General features: G+C 34.5%; 1 protein-coding gene across 2 annotated transcripts; it reads right to left on the reverse strand.

The window, feature by feature from the left end:
- Positions 1-515: 515 nt before the first annotated feature.
- LOC117123578 lies at positions 516-15,848 on the reverse strand. Of its 2 annotated transcripts, none has more exons than XM_033269563.1 (21): positions 15,712-15,848; positions 15,164-15,269; positions 14,526-14,626; positions 14,073-14,165; positions 13,666-13,739; positions 12,919-13,012; positions 12,635-12,723; positions 12,273-12,378; positions 11,654-11,806; positions 10,037-11,212; positions 9,342-9,440; positions 8,011-8,154; positions 7,597-7,711; positions 7,014-7,096; positions 6,342-6,527; positions 6,005-6,088; positions 5,677-5,742; positions 5,150-5,230; positions 3,136-3,304; positions 2,591-2,671; positions 516-1,876 (listed from the first exon to the last, which is right to left on the reverse strand). In XM_033269563.1, exons 1-21 carry the CDS (start codon positions 15,766-15,768, stop codon positions 1,005-1,007), a joined length of 4,029 nt encoding a protein of 1,342 aa, XP_033125454.1. In that variant the 5' UTR covers positions 15,769-15,848; the 3' UTR covers positions 516-1,004. The 2 variants fall into 2 exon arrangements, with proteins under 2 accessions (XP_033125454.1, XP_033125453.1); XM_033269562.1 differs by having other exon boundaries at positions 3,136-3,307.
- Between the last annotated feature and the right edge of the window lie 475 nt (positions 15,849-16,323).

Consider the following 16,323-nt stretch of genomic DNA (forward strand, 5'->3'; position numbering starts at 1 on the left):
CCCACAGATGTGCCACTGGTGGAGACATAGCAAGGTGCAAAGTCAGCAGAGTATGTCAACTGGATTTTTAAAGCTCTGTCCACACTATCTAATTTTCTTTGACAAAGAAAAACCTGTTGTGTGCCCATATATAGTCATGATGTGCCTATATATGGTCATGATGTGATGTCATCATGACCATATTTAGGCATGTCACATGTTTTTGTCAAATAAAATTTGGTAGTCAGGACAGGGCTTAGATATATGGTTCATATCCTAATAAAGTAAGCAAATATTTCCATTTTTAAACTATATAGTTTTTGATTTCAGTAACAAAAGGTGCTCACAGTTTTAAAATTTATACAAAAGATTCTGTCAACCTTTGTCAAGTTAGTTACATCATAATTTATTACAATAGATATTTTATTTGCACTGAAAGACGGATTTATTTGCACAGTGATGTCAACAATCTTGAATCCTACTCTATAGAGATTTTTTTTTTTTAAATAAGTCTTCAAAAAGTCTTTTTTGCCATCTTTTTTTTCATTGCACGTTCCAAGATGTCCAACCAGATAAACAAACAACAAGTGATGGAATAGCTTGGGTTCCAGACCAAAATTTGGATTACAGTACTTACTGCAGTAAATGTAATGAAAAATAATCCTACTAAAGAACTCAGTACATGCCATATCCAAATTAAAATGTGTTTAAACTTTCCTGAATTCCCTTGAAATAATTTGCTTGTTGGTGGTGCAGTCCTGAAGGAGAGGAGTAACCATAATAACAAGAGAACTGTGGCTATTTTTGGGCTTTATAGAAATGTTTAACAGTAGGAAAAATGTCAAAGGGTCATCACTTGATTGCTCTCCACCAATAAATTACCCATATATTTTAGTTAATAGAGTATAATGTAACAGAAAATTATCTATTGGAATTAGGCAACTTTTGACTTGGTATTTTGGAAGACTATGATTTTGGATTTTGCACATTATTTTAAAAAAGAATAATACATATTCTACACCAAATTATAGACACCAACAATATTTTAGATTTGAATCTCCTTTTATTGTAGCAGTTATTTCTCCAGAAATTCCTTCAGAAAATGACTTTGCTTCCTTATTGACTTTGCGCCGATTGTAGATGATAAAGAGCACAAATTCTGGATTGACTGCTTTGTCCTTGGCATGAAGACCAGAACTATGATGCCTTTGTCTGGCATTCAAAGAACTTGATTCTGATACCTGACTGATCATACTGTAGAGTTCTTCATCATCAACATCTGCAAAACGATAGAAGTGAAATTCATCACTTGTGAAGACTCGACTGGAAGATGAGGTCTGGCTGGATGTGATGCTGATGTCAGATATTGGTGACATCAGACAGCCATGGAGAGGTCTTGGTCTGTCAGATTCAGAATGATCTACAGCTTCTTGAGATTGAGTGATACCGCTGTCATTGCTTATATCAGCTCCGAGTTCCTTTTCACAGCCTACCTGAGAAAGATTCTCAAATGATTCATGTGTTAAGTAATTAAACTGAAGATCATCTGGATTGTTAATCTGAATATTGTTGTCGGTAATGCTATGATCAGTGATATCTGCATTATCCATTTGCCCCAGAGCTTTGACTTCTCCATCATGGACTGGTGGCAATTCTCCTTCAACGACCTCATCTGAAATGAATCCTTCATTTACTATGCCTTGTTCAGTTATTGGATCTGTATTCTGGAAACTTTCATTGGAATTGCTGTTTGAGGCAACATCATCAAAGACCTCTGATATGGATCGATTTCGAAAGAACTGACTATGTGGTGTGCTATGGATAGAGATCTCAGGGAATGCCTGTGATGTACTCATTCTGATGTGGACATCGCTATTCCAACTGATTGGCGTATCTTCTAAAAAAAAAAGCATATCATAATATTCATATCTTTTGTATTTGAAAGCTGAATTCAATCATTTACACTAAAGCCCTGTACAATCTATCAAATTTTCTTTATCAAAAACATGTGACATGCCTAAATATGGTAATGATGACATCACACATGACCATACATAGGCACATCATGACTATATATGAGCATACAACAGTTTTACGTCAAAGAAAATTAGATTGTCTGGACAGAGCTTATTTGAACTGGTACCATAATAAGGAGTCCTTGGGTATGATTCTACTAGCAACACCACCACCGCGCCATTTAGTATGAACTTGATGATTTTAAGACTTTAGGATACATAGATAAGAGAGTTTGATGGCTGGGTGGTTAAGGCAGGGTCACCACAACCTACAGCCATAATATATGCGCTGGCACAAACAGCATGCTTGCCAATGGTTCTATAGGTGGCACAAGTCTTCTCAGATAAGGACTATAAACTGTAGGCCAATGTGCACAATTTGGCTCATGTGCACTATGAAGAACTTAGTACATCTTTTGAGACAGACATGAACGAGACCCTTAGGGGAGAACAAAGGTATTATATGAGCTACTGTAGTCCACGCTTTGAGGGCTTTGATCTTCATAAAATAGTGCTATATAAATGCTGTGATGTACGTATAGATCAATAGCATAGACATATTAAATGAACAGTAAGGTAACAATTCAAATACTTACCACTTCTCGAACGATTCTTGCTCTGGTTTGTTGTCTGAATTATACTGTGATCTAGTAACATTTGACAAACACCATGTGGATCTGAAAAAATAGGGATGACAGCTTTTGTTAAAAAAACACTAGACACCATATAACAGAAGACACTTATTAATCAAATGTAATGTAAACCGAATACAATACAAAGACAGAAAGAAAGAGCAAATGTCAACACAAACAAGAAAAAAAATTACTCTTACTGAAAAAGCAATAAAAAAAAAAGAAGAATTTATGAAACTAAATGATTATAACAGAAATTAGACAATTGTTGCAACAATCTCAACAGATTTAATGTTGAATTATTAAACTTAAAACATACTAATGAATTAGTATTGATATTTTATTGTTATATATTTTTTGGAAAAGCCCAATCAGAATTGGGTCTACGTCTATAAAATGAGACAGGGTTGTGCGATAGAATAGTGGCATGATACAAAACAGGTTCCCTAATATAATTATAAATAATTAATAATTAAAAAGAAAATAATGCCAATTCTTTAAATTCTAACCTTTTGATTCAGTATTAGTTTGAATCCAGTGAAGTAACTGCTGTCCACTGAAGCACTTGCGAATAGCATGTAAATCACGGTACATGCAATGAAGCACTTCGACCGGAGGAAGCTGGACATGGTTCCCACTACACATGCTGAGGCTGGAGGTATCATTGCTGGCCTCCATCTTCTAGCAAATTTTTAAAAAAATCATGAAAATTTAAGATACTATTTAATACATATGGTCAGGGGCAGATTCAGAGATGTCCGTAAGGAGGGCCCGAAAGTGGCGCTGATCGAGACAACACTACCATAGGAGTCCGGAGCCTTCCCCCGCGAATTTGTTGTTTTATAGATGCCTGCAAAATCCCTCTGAGGTGTTTTGGGTGATCAATTATTTCTTTTTCTTTCCTTCTTTTTTCTGGAGAGCAGATCATATACAAGAGTGCTCTACAACCACAATGCTTTATGAAACTTGGAAAGTGGATAGCTGATCATTTGGGATCATTGGTGCTCTTTACCCAAGTCTCTTAACCAAGTGGAGAGCAGATCATAGACAAGGGTGCTCTACAACCACAATGCTTTGTGAAACTTGGAAAGTGGAGAGCTGATCATTTGGGATCATTGGTGCTCTTTAACCAAGTCTCTTAACCAAGTGGAGAGCAGATCATAGACAAGGGTGCTCTACAACCACAATGCTTTGTGAAACTTGGAAAGTGGAGAGCTGATCATTTGGGATCATTGGTGCTCTTTAACCAAGTCTCTTAACCAGGTGGAGAGCAGATCATATACAAGGGTGCTCTACAACCACAATGCTTTATGAAACTTGGAAAGTGGATAGCTGACAATTTGGGACACTTCGTGCTCTATAAATCCAAGTCTCTTAATGAGTTTTAATGAGTGCTGGGGTTGATCATTTCGTCGCTCACATCACGAACTAACACAATCAAAGTAGATTGTGTTAGTTCGTGAAATCATAGTAGCACGTCAAAACGAGCGCGTATTGGTTGTCAAGCAATTTTGTATTCTTTACCACACAAAAAGTCCTTGACGACAACAGCGCGTATTTTGACGCGCTTTTTCGATTTCACGAACTAACACAATTGAATTTAATTGTGTTAGTTCGTGATGTGAGCGACGATTTAGAACCCTCAATTCTCTGTAACTGCAAGCAGCTAGCTCACTCATCTAAGCTGGTTTCTTAGTCACCAGTTCTATTCACATCACTGCTCTCCTTCTGTTGCAGTTGGAGGGCTGATAAGACACTGTTGGTCCCGTGTAATAATAATAATTCTGGATTTATATAGCGCCTCACGTTGACACAACCTCGAAGCGCTTGAACATTATTACCCCCGGATCACTGGATCAAGCACATATGGAACACACACTCAAGCCCCATAGGGGAATTCCATAATTTTGCAGCTGTATTCAGCGCAGGCTGTGTTTGAACCTACCAGGTACCCACTTGTACTCCTGGGTAGAGAGAGACAACCGTAGATAAAGTGGCTTGCCCAAGGACACAAGCGACTTGCACAGCGAGAGTTTCAAACCTCCGACCTCAAGGTTGGGAGTCCAAACCATAACCGATGGTGCACAATATGGCCCATGTGCATGTTACACTCTTCAGAAAAGAGTAGGGGATTGTCTCCCAGTCACCAGCCCAATCACCACCAGAAGGACCCCACTGGAAATAAGTCTTCATCAGACTTTCGTGGGTTAAACTTGGTGTTCAGACCGAAAAAATTCATGCTGAATTCATGAAATTGAAACATGAAATTTAATTCATAACAAGTCGCTTTACAGGGAGTGGAGAGCTGATTATAGGGACCATCGATGCACTACAGACCAAGTTTCCTTATAAGTTTCGAGGAGTAAAGAGATGATTGTTTGAAACTTTAAATTTCTAAAACCTTGTCTTTTAATGAAGATTGTGAGTTTGGAAGAAATATTCTTTAGTTATGACTAAACTCTTAAATATCTTTACGAGGAAGCAAGTGACAAATAAAACCTGATAGTGTAGATGGAGCATTACCTGTGATAGTAGCTGTTTATAAAGAGCGATGAGATGTCGTGTATCCATCGAATGTAGCTGTAACAGATACATAGTATGTTCCTGAAACAATAAAAAAATATTTAAAAAATGTTATTTGAAAAACCAGACTTGTTATTAATTGTAGCAAATATACTATTTAGTCTTTTACTGTCTTTTCTGTATATTAATGTTTTAATGTATTTTTATTTTATTGTATTTGATTTTTTCTGTAATCTCTGTATTTTACTGTATCATAATGTATTGTTAATGTGACTTCCCTTTTGAATGCACCGCAATAACCGTGCCACTGATACAAAAGTTTATATTCAATAATGATTTATTTATTTATATCTGACATAGTTAAATGTTGTGACAACAAAATTTAAAAATGAAAAGGTGGTAGAAAGAATGCATGAAACTAAACCAAATAAAGAAGTATTTTTTTTGTATTGTGAAACATGGCATAATGGATTTCATGATATCAGCACTCATAAAATAGAAAAAGAATATCTAATATGTAAACTTACTGCTGGTTTTATGAGAAAATCAATATCTAAGCCATCACCATCATGGTACATGAACTCAACCATATGCTAGATTTAAATAACAAAGATAAAAAAACATAATACATAGGAAGACGGCAACTTAGGGCTTCTTTACTGAAAACTAGTTCTCAAGAAATTTAGAATGATAATTATGATGATGATAAATGTAACTCTTAAAAAAACAGTCTTTACATATATAATATATATGTATTTATATTTTTAACTATCACACTTTATTGTTGCTACACCTATACTTAAGGTCGAAATGGCTCCCCCATTCCATATTACGAGTTGATGATTGAATGCTTACCCCTATGGCCTGTAAAAGCAACAGAGCTCGGTTGTCTGATTCGTTGTCCAACATTTTCAACATCTCTGTTTCTACTTTAAAATCCTAAAACGAAGACACAAAAAAAGTGTGAACAATATTAAAAATCATATTAATTATTGTCTACTACATAATTTTGCAATTAAAAAAGATCATTAATCATTTTTTATAATTAATTAATTTTTTATTTCAAATTCTTTTATTCAAAAAACACATCAAAATCGCAGCCTTACAGCTGAACTGCACGATATTAACAATAAAACACTTAAATTTATTTAAATACAGAAAAAATATGACATTAAATTCATTAAATAATTACCTCCATAATATTTTCCCATAATGCATGGCAGAATTTCTGAAAGGATTCTGGGTAAAGCCATCTGCTAAATGCTATCATGTGATTGTCGAGGAAGTCAGTGATTGGTTGAAGTCGTTTGGCAATAGTGTAGCCAATCATGTTCAAGTTTGTCAACAGCTTCAAGGCTTGATGAACAAATAAGTTCAACTGAAAAAATATCAACATAACAGTATGGTGAAAAAAAAAGTAATTAATTTAAAAAGGTAATTGTTTTTTTACTGTTTACACTATTGTACAGCTCATCAGGAAAATGTCCTTTATGGGACAGCAGTTTGTGGCTTTACAGGCTAGCAACTTAAGCCCATAAGCTAGCTCACTCCCTCATGGGCTAGCAGCTTAAGCCCATAAGCTAGCTCACTCCCTCATGGGCTAGCAGGTTTATGACTTTGTAGTCAACTTATGATGCACTACCTTTCCATCACTTTGTGAGCCAGTGTGCTATGTTGGTGGCCAGCTAGGGTGAAAATGTTACAGGGAGGCAGTTTATAGCCTACTTTCTGAACTGAAATAACTTCTTGCTTGTAGAATTATGGAGGAATTAGTTTACGACAGCATTATGACCAACTTAATAGGTCACATACAGTATCTTATAGACTTGTAGCTTTGACCTAATTAATTGGCTAGGTGACCTACCTTATGGGCTATCAGCTTGGTTTGACCATCAATCACTTGCTGTAAATGACATTGCGATTGATGCCAAAGGTTTTCATGAAGATCTAAAATAAATCATAAAAATATATATCAATATTTCTTTAATCAGTTTGTACTCTATAATGTTAAACTTTCCACTGTGTTAAATAAAGCCGTACTGCCTGACTTTACAGATCTTTCAAGGAATGAGGATACACATGATGGGGATGGTTCTATTATTTTGAGGGGTGTTCTAGTTAAAGAAAATACTGTACGGCAATATTCTGTTTATCCAGATAAGTACTCACAAAATAAAATTGTCAATCTTCAACAATCTATAGAGGGTATATATTAATAATCAGCATTTCAATATACAGTATCTACCTAATTGTGAAAAGAGAATGAGGAAACTTATGTGGTTTATACTGATACTGATGGATGGTTCTATTATTTAAGAGGGATGTTGAAATTGGAAATACATTGAATTATTGGCTAATTTCAATAATAATAAATATAAATTTTTTCTTAAATATAATTATATTGGATTATTTTACCTCGTTGCATCAACCTAGAATAATAACTTTACCTGCCATGCCCATGTCTAAAGTAGATTCTAAATCACCAACAACTGTTGCTAGGAGACCATTAAATGATGGCATAAGATTAAGGAGAGCTGCTATATTGTTGATTCTAATGCACATCTGAAAAAAAATATATAATGATATCAAAAATTGGCTGTGGAAATGGAAATGTGGAAACTTTTTGGACAAAAGTAATGCTGGTTGGAGTCATAATGATGATGACTATGACGATGATGATAATAATGATTAAATGAACTGAAAATTGTTGGATCTGTACTTTGGTGTTTGTGTGCTTTCCTGCTGATTGTAGTAACATGGATTCCAATTATTATTTATTTACAGGTATAATTACTATTAAATGATAATTTTTTGTTAATAGTAAACCAAGTTAGAGCTTCAATTGTTTAATTGTATATTACCTCTTCAGTGACTGGTTCAAAGGCATCACTGACGTAGTCAGCATCTCGGTTTAAGTACTTATTACAATCGTTGGATCCATTCAACATATGGCGACAACCCCAGATTAAACCTTGCTTCTTATTAAAACGTATACTCTCCAGCACCTGAATGGTAAATTTGAAAAAAAGACATTAAATACATTACATTTTTAACACCACTACTAGTTTTCATTCAAAAATGATCTTTTCAAAAAAATTAAGAGCGAGCTAGATAGAACAATTTACTTAAAATCCCTCTTATTACTCCACCATAAGGCTTCTGTTTTACCCCCTTCCTTCTTCACACACATTCTAATGCATGGGGCTTCTAATCATTCCCTTTCTCTGTCACTCATATATGGGTTTCTATTCCGCCCCTTCCTCCCCACCATTGAAGTTGACAATTAGAAAAGGATAGAACAGCATTAAACTCACAAAATTCTGTTATCATGTTGTATCATGTTATAATTTTGTAAATTGTAATGAATTGCACAACAAGTGAATTCTAGAAACTACACTACACTCAGGTAGGACCTTTCTGGAAAGCAGTGCTTGGTAATGCGTAAACATTTTTGTTTGTAATTTTTTCATCTCATAAACTGTTTTTGCAAAACTTTAAAAAAAATTTACAGGGTCAATTTTTAGCAATTAGCGTGAGAATGATTTTGGGCAAATGACGAGCAAATTAGTCAAATTAATCTAATATTTTAAGCAATATAACAGTGAACATGGAACATGGAAGTGAAAATCATTTAAGTTAAGCATTGTACAGACTATTTGACAAAAACATGTGACATGCCTAAATATGGTCATGATGACATCACATCATGACCATATATAGGCACATCAGTACTAAATATGGGCATACAGTAGTTTTTTTTATCAAATAATTGGATAATCTGGACTAAGCATTAGTGCAATCCTCTAGCTTCTCCATGTCCTGAAAGTACAGTATGTTACCATAATAACCTAGAAACTTAACACTTTCTGGTTATTTGACAACAACCTGCTTTGTGAGGGTAACCCTTTCAATTCTCTGGAGCTGCTATACAATCTATCTAGTGACTACCAGCACAATTGGACCCAGTGTATCTACAATATTTTTTATGGGATATTATCAGCTCATAATTTTGCTTATGTGAGCAAGATTATAAAAATATACAGTTATTTGGAGAAATACTATTCTTACACCACCTACCTATGTATTAAGTTACACAGTAAATAATGCTATTAAATACGATTGATAGGGGATTATGTGGACGATTGATAGGGGATTATGTGACAACCAACTGCAAAAGAGCGAAGATAGTTACCTGAGATGCGATCAGCTTGCTTCCAATGGTAGCCGGTGTCGCACACAGATCTATCGATAACATGTTGTTAGCGTAAAGTTGTAGACAGCTAGTGACGGTCTGGGCACCAAAGAAAAATAGGATAAAAAGATTTAATCAATTAAATTAAATCAATTCTACAAACAAAGAATATAAATATACACGATTTAAATTACAAGCATTAAGCAACGACTTTTAACTTACAGAGAAAAATCAAGAGGCAGAAACAGTCAAGACCACTGTGTCCTGGATATGTGGTTTTCCCTTCCCTAATCTACCATATATACTTGTGAATAAGCAGACCTGCATGTAAGTCGACCCGCAAGTTTGAGAAGATTTTTTGATGATTTTTGTATGTCAGGATTGTAAGATGACCCCCCGTTTTATCGTCAGAATTTTCTGCTGTTTATGGTCTTGATACTGCATCCAGCTAGCTAAAAACGGAGTCAAATGCAAGGCTAATCTTTACAATGTTCATCAAAATCTTATTTCCTCGTATTTAAAATTTACGTTCATTCATATCAACATTTAGTGGCTTCATTGCAGTAGTAAATTTGTGTGTTATGGACGACTTGCACGACTTTGATGTCTCTGTGACATTGGCTTAGAGTGCTTTGTTTTATAAAGATTGATTTCAATATTCTAGCTCTACTCATTCCATAGGTTCAAAAACTCACCATGTACATCTTAATGGCAAGCTCTTCTCTCATCTGAAATGCAGCATCGTTCCATGACATGGTGGCTGTTGCCATCGACCTTCTTCCACCGTACGAATCATCATCTCCTCCTCCTGCTCCATCTACCGCCATTTCTTCTTGCGCTTCCTTGCCTTCAAGAATCGGATAAATTGTACTGCACAAACTCTGCATGAACTCTGCGTACCTTTGTATGATACATACCATGTCGACAACGCTGTTTGAAAACGGCATCTTGTCTTCCGGTTCTGGAGCATTATCAACCAGGCTATTCAAATCCCCGGACTGCATGCTCTCACTGTCACTAGTGCTGCACATGGTATCAGACTGTTCTCTACACGTCTGCATTTGTGGAACGGATGGATGGGGTCTGTACAGACCAGGTGAGTCTATCCTGCTGGATGCCCTCGTTTCGGATGGACTAAGTGATCTGGGGTAGAATGTGCCCTCACTGGCTGTTTCAAATGATGATGTTGAATGCAGAAACCTTCGATGCGGGATCATTTGACCAGGCGACATGAACCTCCTTGGATTTTCTAAGCCTGGTGACTCCACACTCGTTGACTTTTGGTTTGCTATGAATTTGATTGGACTTTCTTTACCTAAACTGCTGAAAGCATCTTCGTATTGACTGTATGGCGTAGTTGCTGCCGAGCTACAGATTTCTCTGGCATCCTCTCGAATTATGAATGTTTTATTCGGTGCTTGTGCGCACGTTTCCTTCGCACTGTCATTTTCATAAGTAGAGTTTTCATATTGGTCATTCGTCAACAGCTTAACTTCATCATCAGTCAAACCAGTTTCCTTATAACTTTCAATTTTGGACTGTTCCATTTCTGGTGTAGGGGTGTAAAACCTTGCATCATCTTCACTAAGTAACTGTTCTTTGTGATTATCAGGTGATACAGAATTAACTTCTTCTTTCTCTATTTTAAAGCCTTTGGTCTTAGCCTGTGACATACTAGTCCTACCCTTTGGACACTGCAAGAGATGTTCTTGATGTGTTGTTGAATTGCGCAAAGATTCATCCTCGATACTGCTTGAGAAGGGATGTTCCATTTGTAGAGGGGTTTGCACTGATAGCTTACTAATTTGACGACGAGTCACCTTTGACGCCGCTGCACTCTGGGGAGGATCTTTCAACGGTTGTTGGTGAATCTTAAAAAAAAAGCACAATTTATATTAAAATCAAGTAACAAAATGTGATTTAATTACATGATTTTCTTTGCTAAGCAATGCTCTCAAAATAAGCACAGCTGCATCCACTAGGTATATTTTATTCTGAATAAACTTTATGGTGCTTAATTGCATGTACACTCATGCATTGTATCATCAAGAAACTATTAAATAACCGATTTCTCAAATCAGATTAAATAATCAGCAAGCAACAAGTCAGCTGGGACTATGTACAAAAATAAATTGTACCATTTCAGCGCTACATTAAGTTGTAATAAGTGCCACTTTCAAATAAATGCCGCGATCTTGAATAAGTTCCGCACTACAGCCTCCAAAATGCAAAAGCGCAACAGCACTTAATGGAACATTTACGGCATTATCACAATCATTATTACATAAAATTTAAGAGCCATTGTTTCTTACTTCAACTTCAACTGTAAGTGGAGAGACACGGTTTAATCCTGCAACGGCTGAAAATGCAGATGTTTGCGAGGCTTGGAGAAATGATGAATTTCGTGGACGGTGAGAATTTAACATGTCTGGGAAGCCTTCTTTAGGAAGTATCTGAGTTTTGTACTATATATTGAAAAAATATGAGTAATAATAGATATATTTGATTAACTATATACTCAAAATATTATTCAATAAATTTTAACACATACTAGTATATGTAAATAATTTATAAAAACAACGAACAATCATAATAGCAATAATCGGCAATTATACAATTTTACAATGATGTAATAATAAAATCAACATAGTTTTAAAATAAACTTTAAAATATAATAGTAAAAAAACATATAAAAATAATAAACAATGTAATTATATTCTTAAACTATAAATAACATTTTAAAACAAATAAAAATACCAATAACAATACCTATATCAATAACTAACAAAAAAAAGACTCATCAAATCCTTACTGTCTGAATGAATAATAACATAATAAAATTAATAACAATAATAAATAACATTATCAATAATAAAAATACCAACAGCTATAACAATTATAATACAATACTCAAGACTACTTGTCACTTACCGAATCTTTACTCACTGCCTGAATGACTAACGATAATGTGTGCTGCCTCAACACATCTAGCCACAGCTTTGCCTGAGAATGAAACTGATGTCGCCATATTTGAAGACTAAAAGAAGGAACAGGGCAAATTATTGTTTGTTTAAAGCTTATAAATATTCTGCATCATAAATAAGGAATTATTCATTTCGTCTTGACATGACTAAATAATATTTATCTTAAGAATGATATTTATTTAAAACCAGGTGACCAAGATCTGAAAGGATCTCCACGGTTCAGCGCACAAGCAGTGGCTGCCACCGCTTTAGACAAATGAGCTAAGCTGCTCTCTCTTTAAAGATTTAATGGATGTCTTGAAAATTTACCGTATTGGAATGTAGTTCTTCCATTTCAGGTCCAGCTGATTCAAGCGATAGGCCAGACTTAACATTAATAGATCTATATCGTTTGAGTGCTGAAAAATATAATAAAATTATGTGAACACATTGAAAGCATGGAAGTCGCTTTCTAACTTGGTCATGTTGTAACTATCACTTTCGAAAGTTGGCTAACATTTTGTTATGTCTACTGTATATTGATTGATATCTTAACTAAATTCTCTTTTAAATTACTCAAACTTCCTGGCAACTAAATGCAAATATTACATTACCTCCAACTCCAGGCACTGTTCACAGAGGGCCCCTACGTCTTGCATCAATGATTTGTAAAATTCACGAGCAGCAAGAGCAGTCAGATCAAAAAATCTAAACACAAGAAATATATAAAGACACCATAATCAGTGTAAAACTATGGATATGTTTAAGGGTTCAGTACAAAAAAAAATAATTGAAAACAGCTATGAAATTGCCAAATTAAAAGAAATTATATTAAATTTAAAGTAGATAAGTCAGAATGGAAAAACAACCCATAGTTTACCATACATTTCACAAAAGTTAGTCCACATCTTTCTCTGAATAATAATTATTGTTAAGCAATTACAATTTAGATGGATTAGAATGAATTACTTTAGTGTAAAAGCGTAACTGACAAAATTTATCTTCAGTGGGGTCTTTTTTAATTGCAAGTTGGGCAGTACAGTGTTTTGATAAATATATATGCTAAACAATAATAATAATAAAATAATTGACTATGAAATATACTATTGACACCCACAAGACAGGTAAGATAATTTCAGAGAGCATCATCAGCATCTGTGTTTGTTATGTTGTTGAATTTGGATGGGAAACCCAGAAAAAGTACAGTATGGAACGCCATGCAAATAAGTAATATGGAACGTCACTGGTGCCAAAATAGATTTATTTTTAATAGTTTTCACTGATTAAGACAAAATGTAGGGCTGGAACCCAGTCTACTCAAGAGGGTTCACTGTAAAGTACTCCATGAGAACATAACTTACTTTTCAAAAGGTTTTTGATAATTCTCCTGAAAATGATCGACCTCACTTCGTATATTTAATAGCAACAGGTTCATCTAGATATATGAAAAAATAATATCAATTGAAAACAAATTATCAACAGAATAAACAGAATTTACAGACACTCTGACAAGGTTTGCACAAACTACACAAACCTAAAATATAAATAACAAATAAGTGACACAACATTTAAAACTATGCCTATGAAAACTAAATCTAATAATGAATAAAATCTTTTAATGTATTGTATATTGTTGAACTCTAATATTGAGTATTGATTAAAAAAATGTCTACTAGATTGTACTGCTATTTATAGTATTAATGTTGTCTTCTTGGCATGCTAAGATGGTTCTACGCAACTAGTCAAGTCCATAATATTAATTTCTTACCAGTTTCGGTGATAAAGGTGTTGTGTAAGAATTCAGTTTTAGTTCTGTTGTTCCAATCAGTTTATACCTTTCATATGATAATGAAAAACTATCCTGCAAAACAAAAAGATTATATTTATTTTAAAACTTAGATCTTTCATAATATTATAATTTGTTATTTGGTTATAACTACAAAGAAAAATAAATGATAAAAATGGAGACAATGCCTGATCTGTGCAAGCATAATCACAGCAGTATTTCTGGCAAGGCCAAAAAAATTTCCATCATATTATTATTATAATTTAAAAATGTATGATAAACAGCAAAGGATAAAAACAGTCTACACAAAGATGAGAGGCCAAACCAGAACCACCATCCCATCCTCTCTTGATTACATTTGTGGATGTTGTTTTACGAGAATAAAAGTTACTTTGTTGCTTTATGTGCAGCTGGACAAAACAAACAGTATGTTACCTTCATGTACTTCTGCAAATAATAATCTAAAGAGCTGCATTTCTTGCCTGTCAAGTAAGTCTTGAGTTCCAGTACTTTAGCCAGAAGGTTGATCAGGGATTCTGTACACAAAATCATAAGTAGAACATTTTAAGCTCCATTTTGTTACAAGGACTGTAATGATATAGCGCCCTCTATGTTTAGGCACTCTTATTAATTGTTATTTCTATGTTGCTATGTGCTTGCGTTCAGAGTAGGTGTTATGTTGTACAATATACACCATCTTCATTGAATTGTTAGTTCTGGAAATTCCACGTTGAATAAATTTTAATATTAGGGCGCTTTCGATTGCACAATGACATTAGGATGTAGAACGTAAATGACGTCACTAACAGTCATCTGCGCATGCGAGAACGTTAAGTTCTCCTAGTCGTGTGAATTCTAGGACGCAATTTGGCCAAATCTATGTATGCAGAGAACGTAGGACACCCGGTGGGACAGTCACACATGAGTGATTCCATTTTATTCCGTATTAGTCTTCATCAAGAGTTGTCAACCTCTTGTTAATACAATTATGACAAGCAAAAATTTGAAATGCAGGCTGGCAAAAATTACACAGTTAGACGTTCAGTCTCATCAACTGTTTTTTTTTAACTCACCTACACCAATCGACGGATCCTGGTCTGTGAATAAACGTTGCAAACGAGTGAAGCAGTGACTACAGTGGTCATGGAGCTTGCAAGCGGTCTTGTAGAGAACATCATACTGAGCAAAAAAAAATTGTTTAAATCAATTAAAAACAAACACCATCACAATTTGTGTCTACCATTTAGGTAGATATTGTCGCAATTATTATTTAGATTAATTGAAATTAACATGGTGTAGGACAGAAAAATGTTTCGATCATTAACTTGAAGGCTTAAACAAATAAACCTTGATATCAAATTCCTTAAAATCATTCAAATACTGATGTTTTAAAGGTGATAATTAGTTGTAGATGTTGTTTAAGAGAAATTCTTATTTATATGTCTTGTTAATGTAATAAAGTAATTTCTGAATAAACAATTGAACCAATGACAAGAAAATGGTCAGACGCATTTATAAAAAAAAAAAAAATTAACAGCTTGTATCCACAATTACTTTTGCTTTAATTGTTATATACATAAATAAATAAAATAAAGGAAATAAATTATAAATCAATAGCTACCTCTTTTCTAACAACAAGCATCCTTGTTCTTATTTGCGATATCATCTCCACCACCATCCCAACTACTTTTGTCAAGTGATTTAGATACCACACTTCCAGTTCAAGATTGCTTCAAGAACATAAAAAAAAAAAACATACTTACATATGAATATCAAAAATTGTTTAACAAATCTTACACAAAATAAATTAGAAAAATTAATTTCTTTAGTATTTTTTTACAAAATAGATATTCATTTAAAGAATATCTTTTTATGATTACACATTTTTTATTTTATTAATTTTATTCGGTTTTATAGCACTATCTTTGCAGATATGAAGCACTTCTGTTCCAGGTCATGGGTCCATATGCTTAAGTGTTGCTGCTGTAATCAGTGCAGGAGAACGCAACCCACCAGGTACCCTATTTATACTCCAGGGTCGAGAGACGTAATGTAGATAATGTGCCTTGCTCAAGGACACAAGCGAAATGTAGAGTGGGGGGGGGGATTGAAACCCTGACCTCAAGGTTGGGAAACCAAACCAATGCAGCTGTGCCAAATCAATTCTATTGTTTATACCTTTGTAATAATGGACCATTCCACTAAACCCCACCTCTTAGATATTTTTGCTAAG

Source organism: Anneissia japonica, unplaced genomic scaffold (assembly GCF_011630105.1).
Source record: "Anneissia japonica isolate Jap-2015-1 unplaced genomic scaffold, ASM1163010v1 scaffold287714_len2871179_cov188, whole genome shotgun sequence".
Taxonomy (NCBI): Eukaryota; Metazoa; Echinodermata; class Crinoidea; order Comatulida; family Comatulidae; genus Anneissia; species Anneissia japonica.

Coding starts and splice junctions, on each gene's coding strand:
- LOC117123578 (XM_033269562.1), bottom strand. CDS start 15,768: ATGGTGGTGGAGATGATATCGCAAATAAGAACAAGGATGCTTGTTGTT. Junction 13,740..14,072: donor CACCTTTATCACCGAAACTG/GTAAGAAATTAA, acceptor TCATATATCTAG/ATGAACCTGTTGCTATTAAA. Junction 1,877..2,590: donor CAAGAATCGTTCGAGAAGTG/GTAAGTATTTGA, acceptor TTTTTTTTTTAG/AAGATACGCCAATCAGTTGG.